General features: G+C 48.3%; 1 protein-coding gene across 1 annotated transcript in view; it reads left to right on the top strand.

Annotated features, from left to right (window-relative positions):
• The window catches only part of LOC135902016 (neprilysin-1-like), a 119,970-nt gene that overhangs the window by 20,660 nt on the left and 86,903 nt on the right, over positions 1-12,407 (top strand). The window contains exons 6-7 of the mRNA XM_070525628.1: positions 5,899-5,979; positions 8,277-8,485. Coding sequence (XP_070381729.1) covers positions 5,899-5,979; positions 8,277-8,485 — 290 coding nt within the window. The remainder of the gene's footprint in view (positions 1-5,898; positions 5,980-8,276; positions 8,486-12,407) is intronic.

The raw sequence follows: 12,407 nt of genomic DNA, 5'->3' as shown, positions 1-12,407 counted from the left end.
GCTCGGTGAGGCCGTTCGTTTGAGGGTGGTACGCGGTAGCAATCCGATGTTCTGTAGAACAGGAGCGGAGCAGATCATCAACGACCTTCGATAGAAAGTAGCGGCCGCGATCCGTCAGCAACTGGCGAGGGGCGCCGTGGTGCAGGATGACGTCTTTTAGTAAGAAGTCGGCGACATCTGTAGCGCAGCTGCTTGGCAGGGCTCGTGCGATGGCATATCTAGTGGCATAATCGGTTGCTACAGCAATCCATTTGTTTCCTTTGATGGAAATTGGAAACGGACCAAGGAGGTCGAGGCCCACACGGAAGAAGGGCTCTGTAGGTATATCAATGGGTTGAAGCAAACCAGCGGGAGGCATAGCAGGCGTCTTCCGGCGCTGACACAGGTCGCAAGAAGCGACATAACGGCGCACAGAGCGATAAATGCCAGGCCAGAAGAAGCGGCGCCGCAGGTGGTCGTAAGTACGAGTGACGCCCAGATGTCCAGCAGTAGGAGCGTCATGAAGTTGCTGGAGCACGGCGAGTCGAAGGTGCTTGGGGACGACTAGGAGGAGCTCCGGGCCGTCAGGACGAACGCTACGACGGTATAAAGTTCCATCGCGCAAGGTGAACATCCGAAGGGACGGGTCAGTGGGCGAGGAGCTTAGGCGTTCCATAAGTGTTCGAAGAACAGGATCCTTGCGCTGCTCGTCGCCAATGTGGAGGAAGCCGGAGAGGGACAGAATACTGATGTCCGAGTCTGCATCGGTATCGTCCGGTTGATCCACGGGATTGCGGGACAGGCAGTCAGCGTCTTTATGCAGGCGTCCTGACTTATATATAATAGAAAATGTATATTCTTGTAGGCGCAATGCCCAACGTGCAAGTCGTCCAGTTGGGTCCTTCAAAGAGGAGAGCCAGCAGAGGGCGTGATGGTCGGTGACAACGCAGAAGCTCCGACCGAAAAGGTACGGTCGAAATTTCGCGACCGCCCATACGAGCGCGAGACATTCTCTCTCAGTAATGGAGTAATTTCGCTCGGGCGTGGAAAGGCGGCGGCTAGCGTAAGCGATGACACGGTCTTGGCCCTGTTGACGCTGAGCGAGGACAGCGCCGATGCCATGACCACTCGCGTCAGTTCGTACTTCAGTGGGCGCAGAAGGGTCAAAGTGGGAGAGAATGGGGGAAGTGGTAAGCCGCTCAATCAGGGTAGAGAAGGCTTTCTCCTGTAGCGGTCCCCAAGAGAAAGAGGCGTCTTTCTTAAGAAGGTCAGTGAGAGGGTGAGCGATGTCCGCAAAATTTTTCACAAATCGCCGGAAATAAGAGCATAAGCCCAGAAAACTACGGACATCGTTCGTTGAACAAGGTACAGGAAAATTTCGCACGGCGTGAACTTTCTGTGGATCAGGTTGGATTCCGGCGGCGTTGACGAGATGACCAAGCATGTTAATTTCACGGCGACCGAAATGGCACTTGGAGGAGTTTAGCTGAAGGCCAGCCCTGCGAAACACGGAGAGTATGGTTGTGAGGCGCCGCAGGTGGCTCTCAAAGTTCGGCGAAAACACAATCACATCGTCGAGGTAACACAGGCATGTAGACCACTTCAAGCCGCGCAAGAGAGAGTCCATCATGCGCTCGAATGTAGCTGGCGCATTGCATAATCCAAAGGGCATGACTTTAAATTGGTACAGACCGTCCGGTGTGACAAAGGCGGTTTTCTCGCGGTCCATCTCATCGACGCTAATCTGCCAATAGCCGGAGCGGAGGTCAATTGATGAAAAGTATTGGGATCCGTGAAGGCAGTCAAGAGCGTCATCAATGCGAGGCAAGGGATAAACATCCTTCTTTGTAATCCGGTTGAGGTGACGGTAGTCAACGCAGAAGCGCCACGAGTTGTCTTTTTTCTTTACTAAGACAACCGGTGATGCCCACGGGCTACTGGAGGGTTCAATGATGTCCTTGTCCATCATCCTGTCTACTTCTTTCTGTATGATGGCCCTTTCTGTTGCCGAGACACGATATGGCCGCCTATGAATGGGGCTGGCGTCACCGGTGTTGATGCGATGCGTGACAACAGATGTCTGGCCAAGTGGACGGTCGTCCAAATCAAAGATGTCCCGATAAGATGACAGGAGATGACGAAGAGCTGTTGTTTGCTCGGAAGGAAGGTCGGGGGCGATCATCTTAGAAACATCGTCCGCAGGCGTCGAGTACGAAGGAGTGGATGACAAAGGTCCGTTCGTACTGAGGAAGGATTCAGAGGTGAAAAAAGAAATCTGAAATTCTTCCAAAGGAGTGATATGCGCTATGGCGATACCGTGTGGCAAAACATGTGACGAGAACCCAAAATTGAGGATGGGCACGCGAGCGCAGTTTTCGCGGATCCGAATTAAGGTGCTCGGTAGGGCAATATTACGCGACAAAACCACGTCAGTAAGCGGCGACAGGACGTACTCGCCATCAGGTACGGGAGGACAGGGCGTCAGCAGGACATTTGTAGCAGCCTGTGGAGACAGCCTTGCAAATTCAGCAGCACATAAGCGGTGTGGAGCACAAGTGGTTGCGTCGGCAGGAAGCGGCAGGTCCAACTGTACAACACCTGCGGAGCAGTCAATTTGGGCAGAGTGCTTCGAAAGGAAGTCGAGGCCGAGAATTAGGTCGTGTGGGCAGTGTTCAAGGACGATAAATAGAACAACGGTGTAATGGCCCCCAATGGTCACACGTGCTGTGCACATTCCAAGGACAGGTGACGTACTCCCATCGGCGACTCGCACGGTGCACGGTACGGCGGGGGTCAGAACCTTTTTGAGCCTGCTGCGGAGAGCAGCGCTCATAACTGAAAGCTGCGCTCCTGTATCAACGAGAGATCTAACAGGAACGCCATCGACTTCAATGTCCAGCAGGTTTCCACATGTAGGCAGGGTCAATAGAGGATTTGTGGGCCGGGTCGGAGTTGCAGCTTCACCTCCGGGAGCTGCACCGCCTAGTTTCCCGAAGCGAAGCGACCGGTTGCAGAAGGGGACGAAGAGCGGTGAACGAGAGGCGAACGGGACCTACGACCTTGCGGAGACGGGGAGCGGCTGGATCTTGGTGGAGCACTGTCGGCGTTGACGTTCCTAGTCGGCGTATAGGGCGAGAAAGTGCGATTGTCGGGTACTTGGCTGTAGTGACTCGGAGACGACCACCGAGGAGGCGACGACCAGTGGTTGCGGCAATGACGGGCGATGTGTCCAATACCGGAACAATTAAAACAGATGGGTTTATCATCCGCTGTGCGCCATTCAGCTGGGTTGCGACGGAGTGGTGGAAAGCTTTGCGTCCGGGAGCGAGCGGTCGGAGAAATTTGGTAGGTGTTGGTATGGCGGACTGAGCAGAGAGATGGAATGCCCAAACTTGCTATTTCCTCCCGAACGACCGCTTGTATAAGGGAGATAGCGGGTACGCTTTCCCGACAGTCTGAACGAACGGGAGCCGGGGCCATGGCCTCAAGCTCACGGCGAACGATGCGCGTTATTTCTTCCGGTCCTGCGGGCTGAACGAACCGCGGCGGGTCTTCGCAAGAAGATGTCGCGGCGGTATTGGGCAACCGGTCGAAAGTTTGAGTGACGCGGCGGCCCTTCGCTTGTTCGAAGCGCCGGCACTCCTTAATAATTGCATCCACAGTGGCACAATCCTTACACATCAAGAGATTGAAGGCATCGTCTGCAATACCTTTCAATATATGGCCAATTTTGTCTGCCTCGGTCATGTTGTCATCAGCCTTGCGACAGAGGGCCAGCACATCCTGTATGTACACGACATAGGATTCTGTGGACGTCTGAGCGCGGCACGCAAGTTCTTTTTTAGCTGCCAGCTGACGACCGACAGGTCTGCCAAACAGGTCTCGCATTTTTTCTTTGCAAACATCCCAGCTCGTTAGGTCAGCTTCATGTGTGTCATACCATTGCTTCGCAGTTCCCTTCAGATAAAATATTACGTTTGCAAGCATCATTGTAGGATCCCACCTGTTGTTGTCGCACACTCGCTCGTACATCGTAAGCCAGTCCTCGACGTCGACGTTGTCCGTGCCACAAAATGTTCCCGGGTCCCGTGGGTGAGTGAGGATGACCGTGGGCACGGGCTGCCGAGGCGTTGTCGCTTGTGTCGGTTGATTTGCCATTGTGGCAGCAGGTAGATGACGTCCGCTGCGAAGTTCCGTGGTTGTACCCCGCACCTTCCACCAAAATGTTGCGGGAAGAAAGCAGGCCCACGAGTGTAAAATAACTTATATTTACAAATGATGGATATGGCGTTCAGGTAACCGCCAGACTTCGTCTTTCTCTAGTCCAATTCAACGTCTTCCTTCACTTCACCGTAACAATATCGAAGGGGGACAAATGCAAGAACGCCCATGTACCACGCATTGGGGGCACGTTAGAGACCCCCTGATAGTCAAAATTAATTCGGATACCCTCCCACTACAGCGTACCTCACATTCTAAGCACGGTTATTAGACGTACAAACCCCAGAATTCTATTATTTTTTCCGGCAAATAGCAAAAACCTCTTAGAAATGAAAAATACCACGTGAATACGTGCCCGTGCGCATAGAATGGCAGCGCCATCAAGCAGTCTCAGCGGGAGAGAGCAAGCTGTTCAACTCACGCTTACCATGACGAGCACTACCTTTCCCTGGATCGTGATATGCATGCATCGCCAGGAGCTTTCAGCGCATCGTGGAAAGAACAAGCAGTGTGGTCGCCTCCACTCGGTCCAGTCACAAGTCACCTATTTCTCCTATTTCGCGGTATTTCTTTATTTGCACGGTACAATAACCTGGCGACGTGTACCTCGCTGGAAGCGCATCATTCTTTACACATATTACGGTTCTCTACAACTCCTAATTAGCATCTTTACATGAGAGCAACGACGAAAATGTTAGGTAATTGCTTTTATTTACTAAATAAAAGACAGTGACTAAACAGTACTGGCCGTTTCTTGACAAGAATAAACAAGATTCACTTGGTTTTATTCGCGTAGAGCATTTCCTCTCCTTATAAACCATGACGCGCATTGGCACGTTGAAACTGTGCCAGAACTCAGCTTTGGATCAAGCACAAAAGCATTCGATAGTAGATCGGAAGCTAAGTTACCCATGGAAGAAAAAAAAAATAAGCGCATATCCAACTATTTAAGATGAACTTATGAGTCCCCGTGCCTTCATTACCTATCGAACTTGCCTATATTATATATTGGAACATGCTGTTTCTTATACGTAGCGCCCATAGGTTCATGGATTTTGGGACGTTGAGATTTTTTACAGGAAGGACATTGATCTCTTATTTTGCCACTGTGCTTAGTTTAAAGCGCAATGACAAGGTATGTACAACGCATTCAGAAAACTACACGATCGTGCTCTGAATGAACAGAAAATACTAGAACACTGTCCTCACCGATCATCGGCTCAGAAGGCAGCGAAGACAGTTTTGTGCTTTCGAAGAACGTCTGGCCTGTGCGAGCACCTTTGGTTCTGTAGTATTTTCCGTGCACGTCTCTCTGCGCTCTCTCTCTCTCTCTTTCTTCTTTCTATTCCCCTTCTCCTATACCTCAGTGTAGGGCAGCGAATTGGACTCCTGACTGGTTAACATTCCTACCACCCTTTTAACTATCTCTCTCTATTTATAGGGAGGCACCAAACCGAAACATCATAAACTACAAACTTTGTATTAACAAAACGCCCAGCGCGCTCACGTGAAACTGCACATTCAACATTTAATTGCTATACTATAACTATAACTACAACTATAATTGCATGACCCAGTGCAGTGAACTCACTTTGTACACAAACTGAGAAAAGCTTTGTACTCATGTGCTGAAAAGGCTCGGGCATGCACGAGTCGTTCGAGCAAATTTCGCGTGTTTATTTGTTTCTTTGCTTCCAGATATATTAGGAAACATGACGCTCGTTGAGCAGTGCCAAAATATAACGGACAAGCTTGCTGCTGCCTACAATGCCTGTGTCGGTACGTCGAACGTTCTGAAATTAACATGTTGAAAGGAAACAATTTATTGACATTGATTGTCTTTTGTACATCCGATATAATTGCTCCCAGAGAAAAAATATACGGAGCAGATATTCCGCTATAAAGATGTTTCTTTAATGCACCTACGATTGCAGCTTGAAGTTGAGTTCTGCATTCCTAACTTAAGATTGAAGTCTTTTCAGTGCGCTGGTCAATTTCTGTTTGTGCGTCTGAATAACGAATAATTCGGCATGCCTGCGATCCGAATTCTTTCGCTCGGGAGTTTACGTATACTTAATCACATGAGTGCCATGTGCACTTGCGTGCGTACGTACATACGTACACTCGCGTGCTTCGCGCGTTTACTCTTACGAACTCCCGTACAGCCGTAAAAAAATTCATCAACTGTGACTAAATCGAGAGTGCCAAATTAAGGGCAGCCTCCAACTGAAGACAAGCCCAGTCAATGCCGCGAATAGTGATTTTTTGATAATTGATCTCCATTAGTAGAGCTAGCGGAGTTCAGAATAGCTTTCCAGTAACGAGTACGCAGTCACAAGTGATAAAGAGGGGCAGACCTGGTCAACTCTAGGCGCTGAAGAATGTGCGACACGCAGAGCTAAATGTCGCGAAGACATTGCAAAAAATAAAGGCAGCGCTTTTTTTTTAACATAAATTACGAGTACCTTAACAAAAATGTAAAATGTCAGAAACTCATTGTCTTCCGATTAAGTGGCGTAAAGGACCGGCAGCTCAACTACTGTATCAAATATTAATTTTTTTATCTTCATAGAATTTTCATAAATATGTAGCAGATACCACAAGTATACTCCTTGATCTGTATTACTCGTTGAGGCAAGTAGTGCTAGCATGTAAAAGGGGACTGCATAGCTGAATAAATAAAACTTCACTGATAACGCTTTAACTAATCAATCTAGGCTGCATAGCGCAATTTACGAATGCGAGACGGCGAGTTTGGAACACATGTTCCCAAATCGTGCGACAGAATGCATTAGTGCTCCACCTGTATCTGTCCTGCGCCACTCAAGAAGGCGTTTCGTTTGCGAAAGTAAGTGAAACGATAAGTGCATTTGGTCGCAAGCTGGACGACGATTAAATGTCTAAAGAATAACTTGAGTTAATTTGACATTCACTCAGAATGAACCTGTTTTGAGAACTCGCTGGGTTTAAGTAGTAATTACTATACGTTTCGTAAGGTTGTCAATTTCGGAAGCTAGCTAGCAAAATTTTAGGCTCTAGCGCAATGAATTACGGTGAGAAAGCTCGAAGGTGAATCCACTCGCTGCTGCGGGTGCTGTCATGAAAGGGATCCTCTATTGAAAAAATATGTGAGAGAATTTCACGAGAACTTCAGTACGCTATTATTGCTCCGTAGACTCAACGACGTCGTACGTCACATGTGTACGAGTGGACATCGTCACTGAACGAGATTGTTCTCGTGTGGGTATATTAAACGAGATTATTCTCGCATAGCTATGCTTGACGAGATTGTTCTCGCACGGCGATGCTCAACGATATCGTTCTCGTTTGTGTATGCTACATGAAAATGTTCTCATTCAGCTATGCAAAATGACGCTATTCTTGTTTAGTTGCATTCTACAAGTGTTCGCATTTGTGTTGAATGAGTTCTTTTGTTCATGCAATATTTTTGGTGAAGTTCCACACAATAACACCTTCTGCCAACATTGCAGCGAATAATTTCGATCACGTGAGTCGGCCGATGTGCCAGCTCAGAGACAAAGAGGACACTTTTTAGGGCCCACAATTAACACAAACCATCTTTATTGCTTTCCCACAGAGACGGTTTCATGGCGATGCTGTCCCGTGCGCACTAGGTTGCTTTGATGTCAATCTATCGACGCACCCTATAGTGTGCGTGGGGTCGCTATCACGTATTATTATTATTCATATTTGGCGTCATTTGTCACTTGACGAAAGAAAGTAGAAACGCTTGAGTAATTTGGTGGAAGCATCCCATTCTAGCGTGTCTACAATTGTCTACAGTAGCTTAATTGAAATTTTTATTACTAGAACAACAATGTAAAACTCGGGTAACTTTTAATGAAATAGTGGGACGTCAGTAATTAAAAAAAACTACTGTCCGTTTCCCTACAATTCTTTAGGCAGCATTTCTTGGTCTTATACGGGTGGAATATTCCATGTCTTTTTCTTTTTATTGGTTCATAATATCTGGGGCACCCTGTGTACCACAACTGGCGATACTCAAGTCTGCCTAGCCAACCAGTTCTTTTCTGCCTGCTCACTCAATTTTGCAGAAGTTCCGGCAAAAGAAGATCAACTTGAAGTTCTGTACAAAATAATGAATCGTTCAGGATTTGGTCAGTGGCCTATAGATCCAGCAGACAAAAATATATCTACCGTTGTAGGAAACTGTACTGAAGTGTTAAAAAACATTCCTATTGAAACCTTGCTGCCATTCTACGTTGATAGAGATGTCCAGAACCTCACGTCTTACGTGATTCAGGTAAGAAATCTTTGACGAGAAACTGGTATGCAATGCACCTGCTTTCTTTCTATTTCAATGTACAAACGCGCAAACAGTGGCTATAGGTAGAAATAGACACGAACGACAAGAAAAATCTTTCTGCCGGCATTTCTTATCACTAAGAAAGTAGTTCTCAGAATATTGCAATACGCTGAAACCCTGCTCTAACGAAAATGGGTATATAAATTTACGCTCTAAACGTGATGCGAAAAACACGCCTGCATAGAGTAATGCAGAATTAATTATTTAAGACGAATCGCAAAATGAACATATCGTAATGCAAGAGAGAGAGAGAGAGAAAGCAGTTATTTGGACCATCGGGGTCGTTGCTCTTGAGGTCGAGAGGGTGGTGTCCTCATTCCAGGACTCGACTGGCCACGGCTGCTCGGCGTACTTGCTGGACGAGAGCTTCTTGTCCCGCCACGGTATCGCCGATCAGCTTCATAAACCGGCTTCATAAACGCGCCAGCTTACAGCTTTCAGTGCATGCGCGCATTTTATATCAAAGTTTTCTTTGTTCCTTCCTTCGACTTTTTTGCTGCTGCTGCAGCCTGATGCCGCCTGCTGTTCTGTCGAACCGCTGTAGTATGGGTCACACTGAAAGTAATGTTGTCGTCAGGCTATTTTTATCCCTAATGGGTACTAGCAATAGTTTGCATGATTGGCCAGTATACCTTACATACTGAAACAAACCACAGATCTAGTGCGAATCGAGGCAGCCTGAGGTGTGCTGGCAACGCACGTAAGCGCGGACGTGAGCTCCAACAGCAATGCGTACGTGATCATTGTCAAGCCATGGTCATCATTTTACAGCCTTAATGCCATTCTGATCATTCATTCGTTGTCAGGTCATCGAAATCCTTCAGCCGTCTTGACTCATATTGCAATATTGCCATTGTAATATGGCATTCTGATCATCACTTCTTTGTCAGGTCATCGTCATCCTTCAGCCGTCTCCACTCTGTCGCTGTCACTGTGTTATCATATCGTCATCACGCCGCCTACTTCGAGCCCTCGTCGTCATACTGTCATCGTCGTTCCTTCATCGTAACTGCGTCGTTGTCATCCCATTGTCGTCATGCCTTTATTGTCAATCCGTCGTCGTCGACGATTCACGGTCATGCGGTCATAGTCATCCTATAACCAACACTTTGTCGTACTGATTCCACTTTTATCATCATATTGGCATGATTTTGTTACGCCGTCGTTGTCATTGCGTCATCGTTGTTCCACCATCATCATGACAGTGTCGTCCCGCCGTCTAATCATGCAGTCGCCGATATGCCTTTGTCGTCGATGTGTCGTCGACAAACGGGCGTTGCCATTTCAGTGTCGTTATTCCGTTCTAGTCATGCATCGTAACCCTGCAGTCAACGTCCTTCCGTCATCGTCAAGCCGTTGTCATCATGCCGTTGTCGCCATTGCGTCGTCGTCAGAGATTCAGTTTCACACAGTCATCGTCATTCCGCAACCAACATTTTGTCGTAGAGAGGAAGTGCTTCTCTTGCGGAACACATCTCGCCCGTCTCTGTGTTTTTCTGGACTTCTTACTGCACCTGTGGGGTCTACCGCCCCCTCCATCGCGGTGATGGATGTACAACACCCCGAGGATCCTCCCGGTTCCCGTTCACCCGCGGACATCGGTTCGAGGAAGCGAGGAAATACGTCGAGTGGTAGCGAGGACACGGAGCTGTACTGCGCATCAGGTGACGAGTCCTCGGAAGACAGCTTTCGACTTGTCCAGTACCGCAAGGCCAAACGAAGAATTATCCACTCATCTTCGGCGTCCAGCTCGAACACTGTGAAAACAGCTCCTCAGCGATGGCCTCACTCCATACTGTTTGTGCCACAGAACGCTACCGACAACCTGCGCGTCCTCAACAGGCAAGCACTCTCCGTGTATCTAGAAAACACCGTGCCAAATGAGATCAAGGATGTTAGGATAAATACTAGACGAAACATCCTGGCAATCGATGTGATGAACCCGAGTGCACTTACCATACTACAACATGTAACGCAGCTGGGAAACATCAAGGTCCGATCCATCGTGCCAACGAATGGTGCCACAATAACTGGAGTCATCTATGACATTGACAATGAAATATCTAATGCAGACCTCCCAATTCTCATAAAACCAGCAAGCGAACACAACGTGATTGTGCATGTTGGTCGCCTCGGCAACACACGTTGTGTGAAGATAACCTTCAAAGGCGACTGCCTTCCACCCTACGTGAAGGTCGGCCACTTTCGCCACCAGGTTCGACCTTTTATTCCAAGACCAATGCAATGCTTCAATTGTCAGAGGATTGGACATGTGAAGGGTGTTTGCAGAAATTCGGCCGTGTGCCCTCGATGTGCCGAACCCCACTCAGAAGACAACTGCAGCGCAACCACGTTCAAATGTCCTAACTGTCAAGGTGATCACTGCGCCTCTTCCAAAGACTGCCCACAGATCAAGAAAGAGTTCACCATCCTTAAGCAAATGGTGAGAGACAACTCTACCCACAAAGAGGCCGCTGTGAAAGTACGGCGAAGACGACGTCACCGACGAAGGTCTTCACGGCGGAAAACATCAAGCTTTCAGGAAAAGTCCCCTCGTCAAGCATCATCATCAGCGGACGTTTCCAGCACTCCGAACACCAATGTTGGAAGGGAACAAACTGCCAGGTCTCTCTCCACAAAGGAATGGCCGCCACTTCCGCGTACACGACCGCCAGAAGAGCCGCAGAAGAAGCCGCCCCCAGTACAGCAAGGTGCTGTATCCGAGGAGTCGCGGAAAACAGATGAGCAAGTGATAGCACTTATTAGGCCTTTAATGAATGCCATTCGCGTGCTGCTAAGCAACATGCACACACCGTCTGCCAGAAGTGCGCTTCAAGTACTGGACGCTCTGAGTCCGGTGCTTGCAACCCTTGAGTAGATCATGGCTCCACAGCCACGGTCTTTTAGGGAAGAGGTCCGACAAGCAGCTATTTTTCAGTGGAATGCCCGCGGACTCAGAGCGCGCCTTTCGGATTTCCGTCGCTTCGTGTTCGCCAATATGTTTCCTATGATCGTCATTTGCGAGCCGAACTTATCGAACAAAATCAGGCTTTCTGGATATGAATCATTTATGTCGTCAGCTGTTTATGAAAACAGTAAGGTTTTGGTGTTCATTCGCCGTGACCTCACCTACACTCATCAGCCTGTACCACCTAATGACAGTAATCAATATATATGCCTAAACGTAAGGAAAAAGAATCTGGCCTTCACTTTTGTAGGCGCCTACCTATCTCCGTCAAGTCGATTTGATTACAAAAGACTACGAGACATCCTTTCCTCAACTTCCAATCCCTGGGTCATCACTGGAGATTTCAACGCCCATCATACACTCTGGGGAAGTCCGATCATCAACGCAAGAGGCAGAGCTCTGGTATCTTTCGCCTCCAGTAATGAACTTTGGCTGCTGAATGATGGAAGTCCTACGTTCTTACGTGGCTCCACGTACAGCAGCTGTCTTGACTTGGCTTTCGTCTCACGAAGCCTAGTCAGACGTGCAGGGTGGTTTGCGGACATAGAGACGCACGGAAGCGACCATATACCCACGTACATCAAGATCAGAGGATTGACCGCTTCCAAAATACGGGATACGATCCAAAGAGTGGACTGGCCTAAATTTCAGTCTATTATGGAAAAACACTGCGACGCCAATCCATCTTTCGGCTTGGAAGAGGCAATCAAGAGCGTGGTGCAAGACACCATGCGTACTCTAACATGTTCCTCGAAACTTAATGATTATGATGTGGAACTAGAACGACTTCGAGCAATCCGACGACGTGCTGAACGAAGATACCGACGTACGAAAACAATGGACGATCTACGGACCGCCAGGCGCACGCAAAAGAAGATACAGCGCCGGTTA

Source organism: Dermacentor albipictus, chromosome 9 (genome assembly GCF_038994185.2).
Source record: "Dermacentor albipictus isolate Rhodes 1998 colony chromosome 9, USDA_Dalb.pri_finalv2, whole genome shotgun sequence".
NCBI classification, from domain to species: domain Eukaryota; kingdom Metazoa; phylum Arthropoda; class Arachnida; order Ixodida; family Ixodidae; genus Dermacentor; species Dermacentor albipictus.
Note: the sequence above shows the minus strand (reverse complement) of the source record. Positions and strands in the feature narration are given on the sequence as shown.